Raw genomic sequence first — 24625 nt, forward strand, 5'->3', positions numbered from 1 at the left:
TGCGGTCAGCGAGGGGTGCGCGGGCACGTGGTCCCTGCCCGCCCGAGGCCAGTGCCCCTGGCCCCCGCCCCGCACTCACGGCTGCCCGGCGACGTGTCATTGGGCCCGGTGCAGATCACCTTCTTGACCGGGTCCCCGTTAACGGTGAACTCCTCCTTGCACGTGCCGTCGCTCAGCGTAGGCTTGACATACACAAAGGGCTCCTGGTGGATCGTCACGATCTGGGGACGAGGGGACATAAGGCCTGGACCACCAGCCCTGGGCTGTCCTGGGCGCTGCCCTCTTCTCAGCACCCAGAATTCCCTGGAGCCCCCCTCCCCAGATCCCTGACATTTCCCACACCACCGCCCCCCCCCACCATGCTGCTTCAGGCAGCAATCAGCCTGCTGCCCCGAGGAGGGGCACCAGACCCCAAGGCTTCGCCCAGTGCACAGAGGGCAACTGGCCTCCTGGAACACCGTGCCTTCTCTTGGCCATTTTTCCTTCAGGTCCTGGCCTACAGAACAGTCCCTTGGTCAGCGGAGCCTGCCAGATGTCCAGTGTGCCCTGAGCCCCTTCTCTGACTTCTTGAGGCTGAGGACCTCCCTGTCCCAGCCCAGAGCCTACCCCCTGCCCCCACCCCTGCCATGAAGACAGGAGCATGTCCACTCAGAGCCTGCCCAGGACTAGGGACACGAAGGGACTGCCCTTGTTGGCTCTTCCAGCTTCTCCTGGCCTCAGCCTCCACCCGCAGGGGGTCATTGTCCGATCACTGCCCTCTCTGCCGTGGCCTCTTCAATCCAGGGGCTCCTTGGGGCTCACGCTGGGCACTCTCTCCTCTCTGTCCTTCAAAGCCCTAAAGGCTGAGAGTAGGCAGGATAGACGCAGGCAGAGGAGCTGAGCCAGTCACTGCACAGGATCACGGGTCCCGGGGGACATGGTGCTGGGGTTGAGTCTATGAGGTGAATGGGGTTGGTGAGAGAGGCCCCTTCTCCTGCAGGGTGACCAGCTCCCCCAAGGGCAGGGGACTGGGAGCCCCTGAAGGGGCTTATTTGCCTTTAAAACTTTCATCCCCATTTCTATTATACAAGTAATATGCTCATGCTTTAAAAAAAAATCAGTGAGACAGAGGAGGGATAAACCGGGAGATTGGAATTGACATATACATACACTACTACATGTAAAATAGAGAGCTAATAAGATCTACTGCATAGCACAGCGAACTGCGCTCAGTGACCCATATGGGGATAGAACCTAAAAAGAGTGGACATATGTGTGTGTATAATTGAGTCACTTTGCTGTACAGAAGAAACAAACACTAAATCAATTATCCTCCAATGAGAACTAAGTTGAAAATAAACAGTTCAGTGTCAAAAAAATAAGCGACACACAAAAAGTCCCAAAAGGCCTTCTGGCTCTCGAATCCTGTAGGGGACCATCTTGGCCATCTGTTCTGTCTGTTTCACACTCAGGCTCTTCAACACAAGGCCTCTTTCCTGAGTGTTGGCTTGGGGAAATCCCTTCTGCCCACAGAGAGGGTTGGTGCCCTGCGGGCAGGTGCAGACAAAGAGGCCCAGTGAGAGACCATGCGGTGGGGTAGCTCAGAAAGCAGAGGAGGTCAAGAGAGGACCCGGGGGCACCACAAGAAGTGCGGTGTGAGGCTCCTTGCCTTTAGTGAGCTCGGGCACCAGCCTGGTGCTGGTGTGGGTCAGTCTGGGAGGGACTCTTGGGAGGCATCCTGGGATGAGCCTGAAGGAGCGCAGCAGAGTCGGGACGTGGAAGAGAAGCTGTGAGAGATGAGGTCCCAGGGGAGGGCTCCCAGAGGCCCAGTGAATCACAGAGGGGCTGGCCAGCGCAGGGAGACCCAGCTCAGAAGGACAGTCTGAGCCAGTCCCAGCAGGAGGCCAGGAAGGCCAAGGGTGGGCGGTGGGCTGAGACCACCTGGAGGAGTGCCGAAGAGTGGGGGGGCATCATCTCCAGGACTGGGGCTCAGCACTCAGAGTACTGAAGTCCACAGAAAGACCACCGGTCTGTCCCTCGTCCCCAGGGGAGCCCTGGTCCACATGGCTGCCCCAGGCTTAAGCGGGATGGGGTCAGGAGGGGCCGGGCGGCTGGGCTTCCTCTCCTGCACCCACTGCCTCTCCCAGCGCCTCCGCCGCGCCAGGTGTGTGCAGTGGGTGCTGGGCTGGTCCCAGGACCTTTAGTCATTTCAGGGCCCTCACTGTCCCCTCTGCACCCTCGGCACAGGATGGAGGCCATGGTGCACGGAGACTTGGGCAGGGAGGCGGGGCCCCACCTTCAGCCTGGTGGACATCTGATAGCCGCGCGGTTTCTCGGTCTCTCCGCCCGGCCAGATGATCTTCCTGTCGTTGGGAATGACCTGGGGGTGGGAGTATGAGATGGAGGTGGCCACGCAGGGGTCTCGGCCCCAGGGCCCTAAGGCCCCAGCCCCCACCCCCTCATGACCCCCACCTACGTGCGTGCCGTTGTAGATGCCCACTTGCACCAGCTTGCGGTTCTGCAGGTTCATGATGCTGTAGTTGGCAAACTTCCGGTCCCCGTCCTCATTGAACTCCACGCGGCCGGTCACCCCGTCTGCGTACTTGGAAGACATCAGCACCCTGGAGAGGGCAGTGTGGTTGGGCCATCAGGGATGCACTCCCTGCTCTCACTGAGAGCCGCCTGGAGGGCGAGCCCAGACAGACGGCACAGCCACGCCAGCCAAGCGGCTCCTCGGCTCTGGACCCTGTTTTGAGGGCTTCCTGTGGGCTGGGACGTTTGATTCTGACAGCTTTACAGGTGAGGTGGCAGAAGCCCAGGGAGGACGCGGTGGCCCGCTCACCAGTGAGTGGAGGAGGCTGGGTTGAGGTCTCATCTTCCTGCGTGTGCACACGCGCGCGTGTGTGTGTGTGTGTGTGGCGTGTCCACTGGGCCATATACGTGTCACACACCAGGTCTTTGTATGGGGTGCAGCCCTGTGCGTGTAGCCGTGGCACAAGTGTGATGTCCCGTGAGCCTCTCCGAATCTACACGCACACGTGTGTGCCTGTGTGCACATATGCTGCGTGTCTGCAGCTGTGTGTGCTCCCGCTGTGGGCACCGCGGCCCAGACTCTGCGCCTGCTACTTGGGGGTGGGTGCTGGTGACCGACTGGGCCTCCCCACACTAGTGGCGCGGTGTCCAGGGTTCTCTGTGTGAACTCCTGCGGCCACCCACTGTGTCTCTTGCCAACCTTGGCTCTCGGCAGACTCGGATGTGCTTAGTCACTCAGTCCTGTCCAACTCTTTATGACCCCAGGGACTGTAGCCCTCCAGACTCCTCTGTCCATGGGGATTCTCCAGGCAAGAATACTGGAGTGGGTTGCCATGCCCTCCTGCAGGGGATCTTCCCAACCCAGGGATCGAACCCAGGTCTCCCCCATTGCCGACGGGTTCTTTACCACCTGAGTCACCAGGGAAGCAGAGTTGGGTGCCATCCCCAAAATCTTTGTCTGACCTCCTGGGCCTGAGGAAGCTCCCAGTGCCCGCCCGAGGCAGGATCCTCCTCCCCAGGGCTGTTAGTCATCCTGGGGACTGGGGTGGGGTCTCACGTTGGCTTCAGTGTTTAAAGGTGGGGACAGGGGCAATGGAGGCAGCCGTGCTTCTGTGACATTCGAGGCGATGGTGTCAGTGTTGGAAATGGACCAGATGGTTATCACAGCGCGGATGGAGGTGAGGATGGAGTCAGGTGGGGGCAGAGAGGAGTGGGGAAGGAGACTGTGTCTGTAGGCGCAGCACGCTGGGCTGGAGCGACTCTTTCGGGTTCCGGAACGGTGGCCCGCCCACCCTAGACGGGCGGCCCCACCCCCTCAGACGGAGCGGCCCCGCCCACCTGGAAGAGTGGCCCCTCCCGCCTCGGACGGATCAGACACGCCCACCCCGGAAAGTGGCCCCGCCCACCTCTGGAAGAACAGCCCCGCCCACAGAGAACGGCCCTGCCCACTCTGGAACAGCCGTCCCACCCCCTCAGACGGAGCGGAGCCCACCTCAGAGAACGTCCCCGCCCACCCTGAGGGGCGGCCCCGCCCACTGGCCCGCCCACCTCTTGAAGAGCGGCCCGGCCTTCCAGATGTTGGTGTTGCCCACGCAGCCCCGCGGCGGGTCGGTGATGTTCTCCTTCTCGAGTAGCTCGTGCACGGCCTGGGCCACCACGCCCACGGCGTCGCTGATGTGCGCCGACTCGTTCTTGCCGTTGATGAGCTGCAGCCCGATGATGCCTGGGGCAAGGGCTGGCTTAGAGCCCGCGGGGGACGCCTGCCCACCGGGACCCCGGAGCCCAGCACTCACCGTCCGGGGCGTAGCGCAGGGCGTTCCCCGAGATCTCGCGCTCCCCCACCAGCCACACGTACCCCGAGCCCGTCATGTTCAGCATCGCGGCTGCGCGGTACACGGTGGCAGCGTCGTCCTCGCTGTGGGGCAGAGCGGGGTGACGGCCAGGACTCCAGCTCTCCCCACCCGCGGCCGGCGGCGGCTGCTCGACTCCCAGGTCCCCCTCCACAGTGTGGCCTTCCCCTGCCTCTTCCCCCGCCCCTGGTCTGCAGGGAGCCCTGGAGGCACTGCAGAGATGGGGGGCACCCCCCACCCCGGCCCCTCCCCCAGCCGGCACTGCACATGGGCCCGAGGACTAGCCCCGAAGTGATGGGGTGGGGCCCAGACCCCCAGAGCTTGCCAGAGGCCTCTTGCTGGCCCCCTGCTCTTGTGGACAGGGTCAGCATGACACAGACAGTGATGGCCCATTATTGACGAGTAACTTGCTCACCCGCACCAGGCACTATCCTGAATGCTTTCCATGCGCCTTTCTATTTAATTCTCACAGCCTCCCTGTGAGGCAGGCAGAACAGGATCCCTGGCAGGACAGGGACTGAGGAGCCAAGGCGCACGGTGGGAAGTGGAGGCTCGGGTCTGTGTCTGAGAATCCACCCCTGAGCCTGTGCTCCTGCAGCTTCCTGGGCAAGCCACACCCCTCTGGTTCCATGCCTGAGCGTGTGAACTGAGAGGCTGGGATCTTTCTGGATGCTGCTGGGACCAAATGCCAGGGCGCTGCCCTGAGCATCGCAGCAGAAGCCACTGGGGCACTGAGGGCACCTGCTCTCCCTTTTGGAGTCTGAACAAGCATCTCTGGGTGCCCAGCCCTGGGTGCTATCCCTACCACCCAGGGCAGAGCCCCTGGCAGGACAGAGCCCAGGCCTCACCTTGCAGGCACACGTTGCCCTGAGCTCCTGTGTTTCCTCACAGCTGAGCCTCTGTGCACCCCGCCCCCTAGGGCTGGGATCCCCCTGGTCAGGACAAGCACCCTGGGCCTGATGGCACTCCCACCTCCTCTCCCTGCAGGGTGGAACTTGACCCCAGACATGACGGACATTTTGCTTCTCTGATGCATGGGCAGCGGGAGACAATGCAGTTCGGGAGATGGTCTGGGGGGGGGGCATTTTCACAACGGCTGATGTGGGAAACCCAGGCAGCCCTAGGGACCCTAGGAGTCAGCCCCTAGTTTTCTCAGGGGAAAACGCAAACGCTCAGTGTTTGCTTTAAACAAGAACGCAGCCCCAAAGAGAGGTGCTTCAGGCTGCACCCAGCCAAGACGGCTGGCGGCACCAGCGCGCGCATGTCGGGGCGCGGCTCCCCCAAAGCCTGGTGGAGGGGCCTGTCTGCTTGACGCCATCCAGGTCTGTGAGGTTGCACTGGTGGTGAGCACACACCTATGCTAGTGTCTGTGTAAATCGATACCTTCAGTAAAGCAGTTGCAGACAAAAGCCTGATCGACATCAAACTGTTTTATGGAAATAATTGATCCCGTAAAGACAATTTCAGGAGGATTACTTTAAAAAAATGTTTTGGAAACAAATTAGAGATTCTGACATGCTCAAGAGAAAACTGCTCAAAAGTTAAGACTGGCTTAATGAAGTCGCCCTGCAAAATGCTCTCAACAGGCTTCGTGAGGAGGAGCCGGGGGGTCGGGTGGGGGACAGGGCGAGCTAGGGCGGCAGCGGCCCTGCCCAGGGGCCTGCTGGCATCCCTGGGCTCCAGGGGCGGACTGTGCTGGGCCAGCTGGTCCCCTGCAGTGGGACTCTGGCCTCTCTGCTCTGAGGGCCAGTGTGTGAGGGCAGGGGTTCCTTCCCGCTTGAATCCAGAGGCCACAAGTGGATTCAAGAGGTGGGCGTGTGGTCGGTGAACGCTGTGCCTCCACGGGCCGTGTATGTGCGTGTGTGGGGCCTGTGCCCTGGGTAGTGTGTGGCACACAAGTCTATGTTTGTGAGCATGTGTGTGCTGGTGTGGGGCGTGTGCCGGTGCGGTGTGTCTGCTCTTGTGTCTAGGTGAGCAAGTGTTTGTAAGTGCGTGTGTGTGTGGTGTGTGGCGGTGTGCCTGTGAGTGTATGAGTGTCTTGTGAGTGTGTGTGTGTGTGTGGTGTGTGGCAGTGTGCCTGTGTGTGTATGAGTATCCCTCAGTGTGTGTGTGTGTGTGTGTGTGGCTCTGTGCCTGTGTGTGTGTATGAGTGTCCCTGAGTGTGTGTGTGGTGTGTGGCAGTGTGCCTGTGTGTGTATGAGTATCCCTCAGTGTGTGTGTGTGTGTGTGTGTGGCTCTGTGCCTGTGTGTGTGTATGAGTGTCCTGTGAGTGCATGTGTGTGTGTGTGTGTAGCGGTGTGACTGTGTGTGTATGAGTATCCCTGAGTGTGTGTGTGGTGTGTGGCTGTGTGCCTGTGTGTGTATGAGTATCCCTGAGTGTGTGTGTGGTGTGTGGCGGTGTGCCTGTGTGTGTATGAGTGTCCCTGAGTGTGTGTGTGTGTGTGGCTGTGTGCCTGTGTGTGTGTATGAGTATCCCTGAGTGTGTGTGTGGTGTGTGGTGGTGTGCCTGTGTGTGTATGAGTATCCCTGAGTGTGTGTGTGGTGTGTGGTGGTGTGCCTGTGTGTGTATGAGTATCCCTGAGTGTGTGTGTGGTGTGTGGCTGTGTGCCTGTGTGTGTGTATGAGTGTCCTGTGAGTGCATGTGTGTGTGTGTGTGTAGCGGTGTGACTGTGTGTGTATGAGTGTCTTCCGAGTGTGTGTGTGTATGTGGCTGTGTGCCTGTGTGTGTGTATGAGTGTCTTCCGAGTGTGTGTGTGTATGTGGCTGTGTGCCTGTGTGTGTGTATGAGTGTCTAGCGAGTGTGTGTGTGTGTGTGGCGGTGTGCCTGTGTGTGTATGAGTGTCCTGTGAGTGCATGTGTGTGTGTGTGTGTGGCGGTGTGCCTGTGTGTGTGTATGAGTGTCCCTGAGTGTGTGTGTGTGGTGTGTGGCTGTGTGCCTCTGTGTGTGTATGAGTGTCCCTGAGTGTGTGTGTGTGTGTGTGGCTGTGTGCCTGTGTGTATGAGTGTCCCTGAGTGTCTGTGTGTGTGGTGTGTGGCGGTGTCCCTGTGTGTATATGAGTGTCCCTGAGTGTGTGTGTGTGTGTGTGTGTATGGCTGTGTGCCTGTGTGTGTGTATGAGTGTGGTGGTGTGACTGTGTGTGTCTGAGTGTCTGGCAAGTGTGTGTGTGTGTGGCTGTGTGCGTGTGTGTATGAGTGTCCCTGAGTGTGTGTGTGTGTGGTGTGTGGCTGTGTGCCTGTGTGTGTGTATGAGTGTCCCTGAGTGTGTGTGTGTGGTGTGTGGCTGTGTGCCTGTGTGTGTATGAGTGTCCCTGAGTGTGTGTGTGTGGTGTGTGGCAGTGTCCCTGTGTATCAGTGTCCCTGAGTGTGTGTGTGTGTGGGGTATGGCAGTGTGCCTGTGTGTGTATGAGTGTCTCTGAGTGTGTGTGTGTGTGTGTGGCTGTGTGTCTGTGTGTGTGTATGAATGTCCTATGAGTGCGTGTGTGTGTGTGTGTGGCAGTGTCCCTGTGTGTGTATCAGTGTCCCTGAGTGTGTGTATGGTGTGTGGTGGTGTGCCTGTGTGTGTATGAGAGTCCCTGAGTGTTTGTGTGGTGTGTGGTGGTGTGCCTGTGTGTGTATGAGTGTCCCTGAGTGTGTGTGTGTGTGGTGTGTGGCAGTGTGCCTGTGTGTGTATCAATGTCCCTGAGTGTGTGTGTGTGGGGGGTTGGCGGTATGCCTGTGTGTGTATGAGTGTCCTGTGAGTGCGTGTGTGTGTGTGCCTGTGTGTATGAGTGTCCCTGAGTGTTTGTGCCTGTGTGTATGAGTGTCCCTGAGTGTTTGTGTGTGTGTGTATGAGTGTCCCTGAGTGTGTGTGTGTGGTGTGTGGCAGTGTCCCTGTGTATCAGTGTCCCTGAGTGTGTGTGTGGGGGGGGTATGGCAGTGTGCCTGTGTGTGTATGAGTGTCTCTGAGTGTGTGTGTGTGTGTGTGTGGCTGTGTGTCTGTGTGTGTGTATGAATGTCCTATGAGTGCGTGTGTGTGTGTGTGTGGCTGTGTGCCTGTGTGTGTGTATGAGTGTCCCTGAGTGTGTGTGTGTGGTGTGTGGCAGTGTCCCTGTGTGTGTATCAGTGTCCCTGAGTGTGTGTCTGTGTGTGGTGTGTGGCGGTGTGCCTGTGTGTGTATGAGTGTCCCTGAGTGTGTGTGTGTGTGTGGCTGTGTGCCTGTGTGTGTGTATGAGTATCCCTGAGTGTGTGTGTGGTGTGTGGTGGTGTGCCTGTGTGTGTATGAGTATCCCTGAGTGTGTGTGTGGTGTGTGGTGGTGTGCCTGTGTGTGTATGAGTATCCCTGAGTGTGTGTGTGGTGTGTGGCTGTGTGCCTGTGTGTGTGTATGAGTGTCCTGTGAGTGCATGTGTGTGTGTGTGTGTAGCGGTGTGACTGTGTGTGTATGAGTGTCTTGCGAGTGTGTGTGTGTATGTGGCTGTGTGCCTGTGTGTGTGTATGAGTGTCTAGCGAGTGTGTGTGTGTGTGTGGCGGTGTGCCTGTGTGTGTATGAGTGTCCCTGAGTGTGTGTGTGTGTGGTGAGTGGCAGTGTGCCTGTGTGTGTATGAGTGTCCTTGAGTGTGTGTGCCTGTGTGTGTATGAGTGTCCCTGAGTGTGTGTGTGTGTGGTGAGTGGCAGTGTGCCTGTGTGTGTATGAGTGTCCTTGAGTGTGTGTGCCTGTGTGTGTATGAGTGTCCCTGAGTGTGTGTGTTTGTGTGGCTGTGTGCCTGTGTGTGTGTATGAGTATCCCTGAGTGTGTGTGTGGTGTGTGGTGGTGTGCCTGTGTGTGTATGAGTATCCCTGAGTGTGTGTGTGGTGTGTGGTGGTGTGCCTGTGTGTGTATGAGTATCCCTGAGTGTGTGTGTGGTGTGTGGCTGTGTGCCTGTGTGTGTGTATGAGTGTCCTGTGAGTGCATGTGTGTGTGTGTGTGTAGCGGTGTGACTGTGTGTGTATGAGTGTCTTGCGAGTGTGTGTGTGTATGTGGCTGTGTGCCTGTGTGTGTGTATGAGTGTCTAGCGAGTGTGTGTGTGTGTGTGGCGGTGTGCCTGTGTGTGTATGAGTGTCCCTGAGTGTGTGTGTGTGTGGTGAGTGGCAGTGTGCCTGTGTGTGTATGAGTGTCCTGTGAGTGCATGTGTGTGTGTGTGTGTGTGGCGGTGTGCCTGTGTGTGTGTATGAGTGTCCCTGAGTGTGTGTGTGTGGTGTGTGGCTGTGTGCCTCTGTGTGTGTATGAGTGTCCCTGAGTGTGTGTGTGTGTGGTGTGTGGCGGTGTCCCTGTGTGTATATGAGTGTCCCTGAGTGTCTGTGTGTGTGGTGTGTGGCGGTGTCCCTGTGTGTATATGAGTGTCCCTGAGTGTGTGTGTGTGTGTGTGTGTGTATGGCTGTGTGCCTGTGTGTGTGTATGAGTGTGGTGGTGTGACTGTGTGTGTATGAGTGTCAGGCAAGTGTGTGTGTGTGTGGCTGTGTGCCTGTGTGTATGAGTGTCCCTGAGTGTGTGTGTGTGTGGTGTGTGGAGGTGTGCCTGTGTGTGTGTATGAGTGTCCCTGAGTGTGTGTGTGTGGTGTGTGGCTGTGTGCCTGTGTGTGTGTATGAGTGTCCCTGAGTGTGTGTGTGTGGTGTGTGGTGGTGTGCCTGTGTGTGTGTGAGTGTCTCTGAGTGTGTGTGTGTGTGTGTGGCTGTGTGTCTGTGTGTGTGTATGAATGTCCTATGAGTGCGTGTGTGTGTGTGTGTGGCTGTGTGCCTGTGTGTGTGTATGAGTGTCCCTGAGTGTGTGTGTGTAGTGTGTGGCAGTGTCCCTGTGTGTGTATCAGTGTCCCTGAGTGTGTGTATGGTGTGTGGTGGTGTGCCTGTGTGTGTATGAGTGTCCCTGAGTGTGTGTGTGTGGTGTGTGGCAGTGTCCCTGTGTGTGTATGAGTGTCCCTGAGTGTGTGTGTGTGTGTGTGTGGCTGTGTGCCTGTGTGTGTATGAGTGTCCCTGAGTGTGTGTGTGTGTGCGTGTGTGTGGCTGTGTGCCTGTGTGTGTATGAGTGTCCCTGAGTGTGTGTGTGTGTGGCTGTGTGCCTGTGTGTGTATGAGTGTCCCTGAGTGTGTGTGTGTGTGGTGTGTGGCGGTGTGCCTGTGTGTGTATGAGTGTCCCTGAGTGTGTGTGTGTGTGGCTGTGTGCCTGTGTGTGTATGAGTGTCCCTGAGTGTGTGTGTGTGTGGTGTGTGGCGGTGTGCCTGTGTGTGTATGAGTGTCCCTGAGTGTGTGTGTGTGTGTGTGTGTGTGTGTGGCTGTGTGCCTGTGTGTGTATGAGTGTCCCTGAGTGTGTGTGTGTGTGGTGTGTGGCGGTGTGCCTGTGTGTGTATGAGTGTCCCTGAGTGTGTGTGTGTGTGTGTGTGTGTGTGTGGCTGTGTGCCTGTGTGTGTATGAGTGTCCCTGAGTGTGTGTGTGTGTGTGTGTGGCTGTGTGCCTGTGTGTGTATGAGTGTCCCTGAGTGTGTGTGTGTGTGGTGGTGTGTGGCGGTGTGCCTGTGTGTGTATGAGTGTCCCTGAGTGTGTGTGTGTGTGTGTGTGTGTGTGTGTGGCTGTGTGCCTGTGTGTGTATGAGTGTCCCTGAGTGTGTGTGTGTGTGGTGTGTGGCGGTGTGCCTGTGTGTGTATGAGTGTCCCTGAGTGTGTGTGTGTGTGTGTGTGTGTGTGTGGCTGTGTGCCTGTGTGTGTATGAGTGTCCCTGAGTGTGTGTGTGTGTGGTGTGTGGTGGTGTGCCTGTGTGTGTGTATGAGTGTCCCTGAGTCCGTGTGTGTATGGTGTGTGGCTGTGTGCCTGTGTGTGTGTTTGAGTGTCCCTGAGTGTGTGTGTATGGTATGTGGTGGTGTGCCTGTGTGTGTGTATGAGTGTCCCTGAGTCCGTGTGTGTATGGTGTGTGGCTGTGTGCCTGTGTGTGTGTATGAGTGTCCCTGAGTGTGTGTGTGTGTGTGTGTGTGTGTGTGGCTGTGTGCCTGTGTGTGTGTATGAGTGTCCCTGAGTGTGTGTGTGTGTGTGTGTGTGTGTGTGGCTGTGTGCCTGTGTGTGTGTATGAGTGTCCCTGAGTCCGTGTGTGTGTGTGTGTATGGTATGTGGTGGTGTGCCTGTGTGTGTGTATGAGTGTCCCTGAGTCCGTGTGTGTGTGTGTGTGTGGCTGTGTGCCTGTGTGTGTATGAGTGTCCCTGAGTGTGTGTGTGTGTGTGGTGTGTGGCCGTGTGCCTGTGTGTGTATGAGTGTCCCTGAGTGTGTGTGTGTGTGGTGTGTGGCTGTGTGCCTGTGTGTGTATGAGTGTCCCTGAGTGTGTGTGTGTATGGTATGTGGCTGTGTGCCTGTGTGTGTATGAGTGTCCCTGAGTCCGTGTGTGTGTGGTGTGTGGCTGTGTGCCTGTGTGTGTATGAGTGTCCCTGAGTCCGTGTGTGTGTGGTGTGTGGCTGTGTGCCTGTGTGTGTGTTTGAGTGTCCCTGAGTGTGTGTGTATGGTATGTGGTGGTGTGCCTGTGTGTGTGTATGAGTGTCCCTGAGTCCGTGTGTGTGTGGTGTGTGGTGGTGTGCCTGTGTGTGTGTATGAGTGTCCCTGAGTCCGTGTGTGTGTGTGTGTGTGGTGTGTGGCGGTGTGCCTGTGTGTGTATGAATGTCCCTGAGTGTGTGTGTGTGTGTGTGGCTGTGTGCCTGTGTGTGTGTTTGAGTGTCCCTGAGTCCGTGTGTGTATGGTGTGTGGCTGTGTGCCTGTGTGTGTTTGAGTGTCCCTGAGTCCGTGTGTGTGTGGTGTGTGGCTGTGTGCCTGTGTGTGTGTATGACTGTCCTGTGTATATGGCACAGACGTGTACACGAGAACAGAGAAGCAGGTCGCATGCACATGCGTGTGTACAGTACACGTGTAGATGGCACATGTGTGACGTGTGTTCCGTGGATTTGTGTGAGTGCATGTGCTGTGTGTGCTGTGTGGGGGATCAGTGCTTGCTAACTGCCTTCCAGCCCACGGAGCAGGCTCTATCCGGGGCAGACGGAAGGCGGGGCACCCCACCCCTGCTGGAGCCTGCAAAGCTTCTGGGACAGGCGGACAGTGCGGCAGGTCTCCCCGGGCCCCCATGTCCCCTGGGGCAGGGCGCTTCCGTCTCCTATTTCTGGTGGCCTGGCCTTCCCTTCGCAGGACGAGCCGTTTGCACAAAGGGAGGCTTTTACTGGGGCTCAGCTCCAAGGTCACGGTGGGGCCAGGCCCCTCCAGCAGCAGCCAGGTGGTCAGGTCCCTAACCGGTTCCCTTCTCGCAGCTGCCTAGTCTGGCCGCTCCAACCCTTCCACCCCAGGGCCCCGGCCTCTCCCTGCCGTGGACCTTCTCTGCAGGCCCCTCATCCCCTCCCCGGGACCCCTCCCCGACCAGCTCCCAGAACCCCGGTCAGCCGCTACCGCCCAGGCCACCTCTGCCTTCTTAAGGGCAGGGGCTTATCCCTCTGCCATCCCCAAGGCCCTGTGTGTGCGTGGGGGGGCGGTGAAGGGGGCGTTCAGGAGGCAAAGCCCAGCATCAGCAGGGCGCACCCTGGGCCTGGCCCCGAGGTGGCCGGGTGGCCGGCCCAGCCTGGCCTCACCTGGCGGAGAGGATGATGACCCGGGCCTCCAGCTCCCGCGCCTCCATCAGCAGGGCCGTCACGTTCTTGGTCCCCGGGTCGAACTGCAGCACCTTCTCCGCCTGCAGTGTGAGCGGGAGTGTTAGCAGGCGGCCGGGGCGGGGACACAGCGCCTCAGGGGCGAGAGTCGAGCCGCAGCCTCTAGGATCCCCGAGGCCGCGCCCTAGGGCCGCCGCGGCCCGCCTGCTGCCTGCGCTGCCAGCTGCCTGCCCCGCTGCGCCGGCCTTCCTGCGTCCTCCTCCTGCTCGCTCTCTGCACTCCGCGCTCTCCTCCTCTCATTCCTGGCCTCACTTTTGCACTGAGCATGCAAGTTGAAGTGGACCGAGACTCAGAAAGAGGCGTGCAGCGGGCAGGAAACAGGAAAGAGTTTTGGAACGCAATCCGAAACGGCGGAGACGGCCGCCTTTTCCAAAACCTCGGGAGGTCCTCCGGGGCCTGTCCGCCGGCCCTGCGGGAGCGGCCCGGGCTGGACTGCAGGCGGGCGGGCGGGCTCCCTCCTGGGTTCCGCGAGGAAACCCGGGGGCCCGAAGATTCACATGCACTCCCCAGAGAGCCGCTCCTCCTGCGGGCCGCCTGCGGGCGGGGGCCCGGCGGCCGGCGCCGGCCTCTCCTGCCTAGGCTGCCTGCTCTGGACCTGGCTCTCCTTCCTCTCTGCTCGGCCGCGGCATGGCGCGGCTGGGCCCACGGCAGCCCTGGTGGCCGAGGCGCCCGGCCGGGGCTCCCTAGTCGTGGGTGGCGTGCACGTCCATGCATATATACCTTGGGTCCGCGCTTGTGGTCATAGGACAGTTGGTCGAGGTTTTCATAGTTCCTTTTTTTACTCTGATGAATAATGTGCACAGAGAGAATATGCAGACACAGAAGAAGATTATAAACGGTTGAAAATGACGGCGCTAAAGCAATCACACCACCTCCTCGGCACGTCTGCAGACGGGCACGTACCTGGAGCTCGCAAACACCTAGGCCGGGGCGGGGCTGGGGCCGGGGCTGGGCCGGGGCAGGGGTGCGGGGCGCGGGGGCCACTGAGGCTCCCTGCCCGCGTGGACTTGCGCTCATGGAAACAGTCAAGCTCAGGAGAGAGGGAGGGCCTGTCTGCGTCCAAGCGAAACCCACCCCCTGGGGACCCCTCCTGCCCCCAACCCTGCCATGCACCTGCCATGGGGTCCCAGCCGCACCCCCCCGGCCACGGGAGTCCTGCATGGGGCGGCGTCCCTCCCCCAGCACCCCTTCTGCCCTCTGGGAGGCCCAGGGTTCTGCCCTCGCTGGCGCGTGGCGCATGCCCCGCTGCCCGCGGGCACTGAGCGGCTGTGGCGGGCGTTCCTGACACAGGCGCATCTGCGGGCGTCCACGTGCGCTTGTCGGCCTAGTGAGCCTGCGGCGGGGGTGGGATGAGGGTCAGCGCGTCTGAGCACATGTGTGCGTGCAGGCACCTGAGTGTGAATTCGGGGTGAGCCTGCTCATGGGCACACGCCACTTGTGAGCCTGCTGGACCTCCGGGGGGGGGGTGGAGGGCCCCTGGGGCCTGAGTCTGGGACAGCAGGAGTGTGAGTGGATGGTCTTGGGAGCAACCTCACGTGCCTGCGAGAGGGAGCGTGTGTGTGAGCATGCACTGGGCACGCGTGCAGCCACCAAGGAAGGGGACACACTTGCCTGGTGCAGCCCTGGGAGCCAGCCCTCCCTCCTAGGTTCAGCCCGGCCCCTAAAGCAGGACCCCCAGGGCCCTCTGGGTCTGCCCTCTGCTTCCCCCCAGCTGATGCCCGCTCTTCCCTTCAGGCCCTATGGTGCCTTGGGGCACCTGGGTTGGCACTCAACTTATTGAAGCCAACTCCGCCTCTGCACACAGCGCGTACGCCCGCCATCCCTGGGTCTTGCCTCCCAGGGCCTTCCCCTGCCTGGGCCTCTCTGCCTGGTTTGGCCACCACCCAACCCGGGAGGGGCACAGCCCGGGTGCGGAGCACCCGCGGCTGAGGGCTGGGTGGAGGCGGGACCTTGGGCTTCCTCTGGCAGTGGGGGTGGACAAGGAGGGATGGGGGGGTCACCTGGACCCCCAGAAACACCAATCTGGTCTTGCCACCGCCCCAGGGATGGGGGTCAGCTGGGCAAGAACAGTCAATTAGAACCAGGCACCTAATTGGTCCCCAGGAGGGGTCCAGAGCCTGGGCGGGAAGGAGAGAAGGGGCCAAAGAGGGACAGGGCCAAGACTGGGAGCGGGGCTGGCAGGCACCCCTGGATAGGGCTTCTGTGAGGTTGGGTGGGCAGCGGCTAGGCGGACGGCAGCTGCGCAGTGAGGCCAGCAAGAGGACACGGGAGGGGTCACAGCAGAGGGGACCGAGCCTTTGCGCAAGGGACGCGGCGCGTGGGGCCACCGCACTGAGGGGACGCCCTAGGGGCGGCGCTGGGGCGAGGTGGCGCCCCGAGTGAGTTCCGAGCCCGGGGCCGGAGCGGGCTGGGGGAGGGGCGGGGCGGGGCGGGGCGGGGTGTTTGCGGAGCTCCAGGTGGTCCTGCCCTCGCCCCGCAGGGACTGACACGAAGGAGATTTCGACTAATGGCAAAAGCGAGTGAAATGAGCCGAGGACAGGCTGGGGCGGGCGCTCGCCAGACGGAGTGGTGCTGACCACGCACGATGGAAAGAGAAGGGTGTTCACACGGGCCACAGACACGGCGGCGGCTCGCCGCTCCTGCTCCTGCGCGCGCCCCGGCCCGCGCCTCACCTTGGACTCGCGCTCCTCCAGCAGCGTCTCCAGGCGTTTCTGGGCCGCCCGCCCTTCGTGGTCGTCGCTGACCAGGAGGATGACGTGGTTCCAGCTGTAGACGCGCATCATCTCGAACCAGACGCTGGACTGGTGGGAGTAGGGCGGCACGGTGCGCAGGAAGCTCAGGTGGATGCTCTGCGAGGCACAGCAGGGCTGAGGGCGCGGCCAGAAATCCCGCCAGGGCGCGCGCGTTGGAGACCCCGCCAGGTCTCTGCTCCTAATCGCTACGTACAGACCCCAGACCCGGGGGCCTCGCTTCCCCTCCTTCCCGCACCCCACATCATCTCATCTGAGAAACAGGCTCGGCTTGCCCACCAGCCCCCTGACTGAGACGGGGCGGGGGGGTCTGTGGAACTTTTCCTGGGGTGACTCCCCAGGACACCCCAGGACAGCTACTCAGGCTCAGAAAGTTCTTGCTGACGCCCAGCATCTCAGAGACCCCCACGGGTCCGTCTCGAATTCGTATAACTGTCTTTCTGAGGAAACCTCCCTCTTGGGGCTACACTCCAGTCTCCTGGGCTCGTTGGGGGGTGTTGCCCTAACCCTCACCCTGGCCCCGCCTGCTCTGAGGGTGCCCCCTGTGGGTGAGGGGCTGAGAAGGCTCCGCCCCCCTCAGCGCGGAGCCTCCGGGTCTGTGCAGGGAGCAGGGCTCCTGGGGACCACCCTGAACCAGGGGTTCGTCTGCTCCCTCTCCGTGCCTTGGCATCTGGGCTCAAGAATGCCCCTTTGCCTCTGTCTGTCCTCCGGCAGGTGGCACGGCTGCAGGGCATTGCGGCTGGGGTGTCGGGTTGGCTCTGGCCTGGGCTGTCCTGGCCTGCCTTCTGGGCACATACGGTCAGGGGTTTGCTCTGGAAGGATCAGGGTGGAGCTCTAAGGTCCAGCTGCTAGGTGTGCCCTCGTGCTGGGCCATGGTCTGTATCTGGAGTGGGAGTCCGTGACAGTCCGCATCATGCCTGGGAGAGAGCTCCCCTCCCCGGCCTCCCCGGGCGCCTGGCTGCTGTCCTCCTTGGAGGCACTTTTCGGGCCTGGCGCCCAGAGAGGTGCGGAAGGCAGAGGCTGGAAGGCGCAGGAGGGAGCCCTCCACTCACCGCTGAGGGGTAAGTGCCTCTGAGCAGCTCGGGAGGCTCTGCTGCGGCTGTGGTTCTCAGAGCCTCAGGAAGAGGGGTGCCCGGCCTCCGCGAGCCTCCTCCCACAGTGGTCGTCCCAGAGGACCCCTCACTCTGCTCTCTCTTTGCCGTCGTCCCTGACCTCCCTGGACACCCCAGGCCTGGCTGAGATGACCTCTGTGATTCAGGCGGGTTATCTAGAGCTCAGGGCTCCGGACAGGATGAATCTGGAGAAGATGGGGAGAGCTGGAAGGTTCCCAAGAGCCCAGCCCTCTGCCTCTCTGCTGACACCGAGCCAGAGTCCGCAGTCTGTCTGCAGGTGGCCCACCCCAGTGTTCTCGCCTGGAGGATCCCATGGACAGAGGAGCTGGGCAGACTTCAGTCCACGGGGTTGCAGAGTCAGACACGACAGAGGGGCTGAGCACGCAGGAAGCCCCAGGTCTGAAGGGTAAAGTGGAGCGGGCCGACCACCCTCCCGGCCTCTTGGTGGCGTTTGCTCCCAGCTGACTTGTCCTCCCAGAGTTGGGGCAGACGCTGCGGGAGAGCTGTGTGTGGGCCAGCGCACCTTCCTCACTGCTCTGGGGGCGAGCTTCCTGCCAGCCTGACTCGGGGACCTCTCTACTCTCCCAGCTGCTGCTCCACGATTAGACGGCTCCGGTCAGACCCCCAGCCCGAGGGCCACGAGGCAGCCCTGAGGACCGCAACCCCCAGACCAGGCCCCCAGCTGCCTCCTCGGCTCACCCGGCTCACTCGGCACCGAGTTCAATCCTGTTCCAGCTGCGTCCTCTAGGGGGGGCTGGAAACTACACCCTCACTGGTCCCTGGTGGCGCCGCCCCTCTAGGCGTCTCCTCCTCCTGGAGAACCCCCTTTTCCAAGGGCCCCTGCTCTGCTGTCCGTGAAGCTGTCCCGTCTGTCCCTCCTGTGACCCACAAGGGCCTCTGCCGCTCCCCGGGGCTTGCTTTGGGCACCTGTCACCTGTCAGAGGGCTGTGTGCCTGAGTGTGTGCGGGCGTGTGTCACTGTGAGTGTGCATGTGAGTGTGTGTGTGTGCCTGGCACAGTGTGTGATGGGCCTGTGTGGGGGAGTGAACACGGTGGTTTCATGTGAGAGTGCAGTGGGTGATGGTGTGAGCACGTGTGAACACCAGTGTGTGCGTATGTAAGAGCAGGTGAATGGCCTTGTGACTGTGTGTGACTGTGCACACACAGGCGTGAGTGTACAGATATGTTCGCATCTGTGAGTTTGGGTGAATGTGAGTGCTATGAGTGTGTACCGGTGTGCATGTATGTGGGTGAGTCTGTGTGTCTCTGTGAGACTGTATTCTGGTGTGAGTTGTGAGTGTGCCTGAATATATCATCTGGGGCCCAAAGCCCGCGATCTGAGCCCCTCTGCCTGTGCCCCGCACCCCTCCGCAGAAAGCTGCTGGCGGCCCTGGGTCTGCCAACGGGGGCACCGCGGTCAGGCTTACCTTGTCTGAGTAGATGGACATGCGCGTGGTCAGCCCCAGGACGGGGATGCGGTAGAAGCCGGCTGTGTAGGAGACGGGGGTGGGTGTGAAGTGGTCGTTGGGGGTAGGTGGGTGGCTAACTAGGATGGCGTAGACCTGCGGGCACAGGGGACACAGTCAGCTCGAGTGGGGAGTGGAAGGCCCTGCCCCAGAGCCGGCCGGCCAGCAGCAGCAGAGGCGGAGCACGGCAGGCAGCGGTGTGTCTGGGGGGCACTTGCGCCTCATCTGGAAGCAGAGAGAGGGCAAGCTCCAGGGACTTGGGCTTCCCTGGTGGCGCAGTGGCTGGGGCTTCACTCCCAGCGCAGGGGCCTGGGTTCAATCCCTAGTCAGGGAACCAGATCCCACATGTTGCAGCTAGAGATTCCGAGTGCCACAGCTAAGACCCAGCACCGCCAAACAGAAAATAATTTAAAAACAAGACTCCAAGGGCTAAGAAGACACGCAGGGAGACGACAGGCCCCTCCCTGTGCTCCTGCTGTCCAGGGCCTCCCCTCTTGGCCCCCACACTGGGGGGCTGCCCTGAGCTGCACGGGAGGACGAAGGCCAGTCTTTGTCTTGTCTGGGGCTGTGCACGCCTCCACGCTGTGGGCTGGGGAGACCCACACCCAGAGCCCCCACTGACCCCCATCCTGTGTCAGAGGTGGACAGAGGCTAATGCTCCAGAGATGGAGGTTGTCTCCAGAAGGCCTGCAGGGACAACTACAGGCTGAGAATTAGGAACTAGTGGGAGGAGCTGGACAGGGAGCCACCCAGAGGCCCAGGCCTCTTGCTGATGTCTTCCAGCAGCAGGCTGAGCCCCGCTTGGTTTGAACCAGACACAGAGCTGACTTGGGCACTGGCCACATCCTCAAGGAGGCTTGGACTTAACGCCTGGACCAGTGGCTCAACCTCCAAGGCAGGGAGATGGGGCAGAAGGCCTGGTAGTTCTGAGCTGCCCTCAGATTGGAAGGCCCTGTCTGTCCCATTTGTGCCTTCCCCTGTCTGAGCCACAGGGCCCCCTGCTTCTGCAGATGGGTGGGAGTGTGCTGGCCCCACACGGTGGGGGTGACGGCTGCCATGCCCACGCCTGGCCCACAGCGTACAGCAGTGAGTGAGAGCTACTGCTGTCTCCGCGGCTCCCGGCACTCCCTGGGAGAACGGTGCCCACAGGCAGCAAAACCGTAAGTGGGAGGAGGGATCCCCATAAAGGGTCCTACCCCTCCTCCCTCCCTGACCCCATCTGCACCCAGAGATGGCTGGTCAGTGTGTGCCCGAGCATGTGTGTGCGTGTGTGCCTGAGCAGTGTGTGCCGTGCTCACAAGTGTGTGCTGGGGGTGTGTGTGTACAGCATGCCCTGGCGTGTCTGCTTGTGTGTGTGCATGTGTGTGCACGCTTGAGCGTGTGTTCACTTATCTGGCGCAGGAATGCATGTGCCCATGGAGATGCGTGGGGCTGGGCGTCTGTGTTAATGAGTGTGCGGTGGATTACCCCATGCCAACATGCATGAGTGAGTGCTAGTGTAAGTCTAGGCATCTCTGTGCACAAACGTGGATAAATATGTGCGCACATGTGAGCATGAGTGTCCATGGATGAGTGTGTGTGAGCAGCACTTGGCCCAGGGTCGGTCCGCCTCTTACATAAAGGGCTGCATTGCAGTGATCGGGCTGTCTCATTGGGGTGCAGCAGGCGCGGAGCCGGGGGCGGACAGCTCCGCAGGCAAAATCGCCAGTTGTGTCCTCCCCCCCGGAGTGCGTGCTGCCAGCCGCTGAGCCTTGGTGTCTCCCACACAGGTCGTCCCCATCCCCACCGTAGAGAGCACCCTGCTTCAACACGTGGGCCACTTCCCCTGTCAGGCAGTACTGTGGATGGGGGCGGGGGAGGGTGAAGGGATGGCGGTCTCCAAGAAGGAATAAAGATGGCCCCGGGCCCCATCTGGTTTAAAGTCCTGCATCCTGCGTGCGGCCAGGCCAGCGCCTCGTGGGCGGCCTGGGATGCCCGCCACCACCCAGATACACAGTGACCAAACAGACAGCCACACGCCCACACACACCAGCTAGATGCCTGGTGAGGGCAAGCCCCGGTTACAGGCGATTGGTCTGTGGCTGACACAGAGCTGACGCGGGGTGTTCAGCTGCTGGCGAGACCAGCCCTCTGGGTCCTTTCTCAAGGGGAGCGAGAGGGCGAGGGAAGGATGGAATGAAACGGGGACAGCGGCAAGGAAGGAGGCTGAAGCAGGGAGGATGGGGGGAAGGGTGGGGGAGGGGGAGGGGCCGGGGCCGCGTGAGCCCGGCGAGTGGGGGGCGGGCACCTGGCTGGAGATGAGGTCTTCGCACACAGACAGGGCCATCTGGATGGCGTTGGGCTTGTGGGTGACGGAGGTGGCGTTGAGCTGGATCTTCCAGGAGCCATGCCGCTTGTTGGCCTGATTCACAGCCTCGCGGAACATCTGCTCGTGCTTCCGCGTGCTCAGCACCGCGCCGATGTTGACGATCTTGGGGTCGCAGGCGGCGCGGGCGAAGGAGCAGGAGAAAAGCAGGGCGAGAGTCAGCAGGCGCATGGTGCTCATGGGCTCCGGGCAGCGCCCTGGCTCTGGGCGGCGCGAACACGGGGCCGTCCGTGCATCCCCAGCGGGAAGCCCCGGCCGTCCTGCGCGCGCCCGATCCCGCGGACGGAGGGCGCCGCGTCTTCCCCGGGAGCCTTAGTTCTGCGACACCCGCGAGAGGGACGCGTGCCGCGAGGCTTCGGCCAGCCGGGCAGCCCCCGGAGCGCGTGGGTCCCTGGAGCGCGGCCCGGGCGGCGGGCGCTGTCCGCGGTGCTGAAGCGGGTCTCGCTGCCGCTCCGGGTGCCTCGCGCCGCGAGGACACGGCGGCGGCAGCTCCTCCGCGGGCTTCGCTGGTCCCGGTCCCGACGCTGCGGCGGCTGCAGCGACTGCGGAGCGGCGAGCGCGGCTAGCGTCGCCTGCCCCTCCTGCCGCCCCCGCTTCCCAGCGCGGAGCGGGAGCGGGGGCGCCTCCCGCGCCAGATTGTGCGCCTGCGTTCGTGAGAGCGATTTTCAGAGCGCACGCCAGAGGGGGACGCCTGTGCGCGCGCGCGTGTGCGCGTGTGTGCGCGCGTGTGGACGGGTCGCTGAGACTGTGAGACCTGGGCTGTCTCGCACCTGTATGGAGTCGAGCGTGAGGAGGTGAGGAGAGTCCGTGTCAGCGCAGGCGGCCGCCTGTGTCCTTTAACAGGACCGAATGTGTTCGCGCCAGTGTGTGTGTGTGTGTGTGTGCGCGCGCGCGCGCGTGCACGAGTCCTCACCCGCAGTCAGTGATATTTCGGGGCCTGACTCTGCCGGCTGGAAAGCAAGGCCTGTGAAGAGGTCCTGAGCCGCGCCCCTGCGGGAGGCAGAAGGCTCAAAAATGGGGGCGAGGCCCTGGCTGCCTGGCCATGTGACTCGGGCTCCCTCCTGGAGAACTGAGAAGAACGGAGGGATGATAGTGGACACCCCATGTTGAGCTGCATCTTCCAGGAGAGTCTGAGGGTCTGAACCCCAACCAGCTGTGGAGAGGCCATGCCAGAGGGGTTCAGGTCTGCAGCAGGTGGGAGGAGGGCCAGAGGCGAGGAGGCCTTGCTGATGCAGACCTGTGCACACCCTGTCTCCACACTTCTCCCCTCTCCTGGTGCGCTCCTGGCGCCCAGCACCCCCTCCTGACCTTTGACAGAACCACCCTGTCCTTCCAGTCCTCAAGATTCCAATTCTTTGTCCTAACCCCCTCAACCCCCGCGGTGCGCTTCCTTCTTCCTAACTCAAAGGATGACTGAAGCTCCGCCCACTTCCAGTGACATCACCGTTTCCAATAGCAACTGAGGATTCTGCAGACCCAACCGCAGAAGCCCCCAGTGGGGACAAAGCAGGGTGGTCCCCACACCTAAGCGATGTCCTAAGGGGGGGAGGGGGGAGGGGCCAAGTCCCTCCTGGCAGGGTCCTGGCCCCGTCCTCTGCCTTCCTCACCCCTGTTCTGACCGGCCTGCCCCAGCTCAGCACAGACACTGTGGGAACCCTGGCTGTAAGGCGAGGGCTGCAGCACTTGGCATGCTCTCTGTCTTGTCCCCTTCTCTCTCAACGTGAGGAAATCATTGCTTGGGGGCTACTGTGCCCGCCTGCAGCTGCACCCACACATCCTTCTGTTCTGGGGCTGAGGTCCACAGCCTGCCGTGTGGTCTTAGGAGGGCTTGGGGGATGTGCTCAGGGGCCCAGAGCTGGTCCCTTCTTCACAGGGTCTGTGGCCTCTGGTGGCTCAGAGCTTGGAGTCTGCACGGGTGCGTGGGGACAGGCCGCCAGCAACGCTGGCTCTGGTGTGGCCCCGACAGCTCCAGGTCAGTGCAGGGAGGAAGGAATTCACCAGGGGCCAAAAGCCACCCAGGGGCCTGGCTCCTCCCACCCACCGCACTCCTCCAGGAGGGGGTGCTAGAGAGACTCCTATGGGGCCTAGAAAGAGAATTTCTCCATGTTCCCCGGCCCAGGGCTGGTCGCCACACAGCTGGAAGCTTGAACGTGGCCACAGCTGGAGCACTCACCCCATGGGCACTGCCTGCGGCCGCCAGCGCTCCTGTTACCCTTGAGGCCTGTTTGCCAACCCAGCACTGCCTCCCCAGGCTGCCGGCATTCAAGCTTCTGCCCAGAGGCCCTCGCATGCCACAGGCCTCAGTCTTCCCCATGCTGAGTCTCTCCTGGGCTCTGCACCCCCTTTCACCTCCTGGGCTTCTTCCATGCCCCCAGCAAGAGGGGCGCAGCTGCAGAAGGGCTCGACCCTGCTGCTTGCCGTGAAGGATCCTACCGCAGGCTGAGGCTGCCTGAGCAGATGCCTGCATGTGCCAAGATGCGTCAAAGCCTCATTAAGAATATTTGGATCACCATCTCTAAGCTTACCGGGAGATCTGGGCGGGAATGGGGTTAATGGGCTTCCTTGCGCTCGTGGCAAAGAATGAGCCTGCAGTGCAGGAGACGCGGGAGACTGGGGTTTGATCCCTGGGTCGGGAAGATCCACTGGAGAAGGAAATGGCGATCTGTTCTGGCAGTCTTGCCTGGAAAATCCCAGGGACAGAGGAACCTGGTGGGCAATGTCCATGGGGTCACAGAGAGTCGGACACGACTGAGTGACTCAGCAGCAGAGCAGCTTATAAAATCAGGAGTGCTGATAAAAGAAGGAAAGCCTGGGGCTTCCCTGCTGGTCCAGTGGTTAAGAGTCTGCCTTCCAACACAGGGGAAGGATTGTTCCATAGCTCATGCTGCAGAGCAAAGCTCTGGAACCACAGCTAGAAAAGCCCGAGGGAACCGCACAACAGAGCCCGCGAGAGCCTGAGCTTAGCAGCAGCCCGTGCGCTGCGCTGCGCGAAGGTCAAGTGCAGCCGAAGAAAGAGAAAGAGGGAAAAAAGTGAAATAAAGGCTTGAGAGCTTCCAGGCCTGCGTCTGCTCACGGTCATCACTAACCAGCTTCACTTAAGTGGGACGTCAGTCTGGCTGGGTTGTGGGAACGCGGGACGTGGTGTTGACTCACAGCACTGCTGCTGCCCTAGGGCGCGATTAAATGCACCTGTGACTCACACACACACACACACACACACACAGACACACAGACACACAGACACACACACAGACACACACACACAGACACACACACACACAGACACACACACACACAGACACACACACACACAGACACACACACAGACACACACACAGACACACACACACAGACACAGACACACACACAGACACACACACAGACACACACACACACAGACACACACACACAGACACACACACACAGACACACACACACACAGACACACACACACAGACACACACACACACAGACACACACACACACAGACACACACACAGACACACACACAGACACACACACAGACACACACACACAGACACAGACACACACACAGACACACACACACACAGACACACACACACACAGACACACACACAGACACACACACAGACACACACACAGACACACACACACACAGACACAGACACACACACACAGACACACACACACAGACACACACACACACACACACAAAGATGCCGCCGGGACTGGACCCCTGAGTCGGGTGCATCAGAGTCTGTGGTCAGGACAGAGGAATGCTGGAGTGCCGCCTCTGGCCTCCAGTGGGAGAGAGGTCCTGTCCATCCAGGGGGAGGAGGGGGAGCCTCCAGCTGCACCACCAGGCCTTGGGGCTCAACCGGAGCCCAACCTGGTTCCCCATGTGGAGGGAACTGATT

General features: G+C 60.9%; 1 protein-coding gene across 14 annotated transcripts in view; it reads right to left on the reverse strand.

The window, feature by feature from the left end:
* The window catches only part of GRIN1 (glutamate ionotropic receptor NMDA type subunit 1), a 28406-nt gene extending 7056 nt beyond the window's left edge, over positions 1-21350 (reverse strand). For 3 of the 14 annotated variants that reach the window (XR_001918902.1, XM_018056248.1, XM_018056247.1), the window contains exons 1-10: positions 20649-21349; positions 18323-18457; positions 15707-15883; positions 13755-13817; positions 12957-13057; positions 4305-4426; positions 4060-4234; positions 2456-2600; positions 2276-2359; positions 80-221 (exon numbers count right to left, since the gene is read on the reverse strand). Coding sequence is in view for 10 of the 14 variants with exons in the window: in XM_018056248.1 (XP_017911737.1) it covers positions 80-221; positions 2276-2359; positions 2456-2600; positions 4060-4234; positions 4305-4426; positions 12957-13057; positions 13755-13817; positions 15707-15883; positions 18323-18457; positions 20649-20906 (1402 nt within the window). In the remaining 4 variants the exon portion in view is untranslated. Of the gene's footprint in view, positions 1-79; positions 222-2275; positions 2360-2455; positions 2601-4059; positions 4235-4304; positions 4427-12956; positions 13058-13754; positions 13818-15706; positions 15884-18322; positions 18458-20648 lie in introns of all 14 variants that reach the window. The other 11 variants (XR_001918905.1, XR_001918904.1, XM_018056249.1 and 8 more) reach the window with 8 other exon arrangements.

This window comes from Capra hircus, chromosome 11 (genome assembly GCF_001704415.2).
Source record: "Capra hircus breed San Clemente chromosome 11, ASM170441v1, whole genome shotgun sequence".
In the NCBI taxonomy this organism is placed as follows: Eukaryota; Metazoa; Chordata; class Mammalia; order Artiodactyla; family Bovidae; genus Capra; species Capra hircus.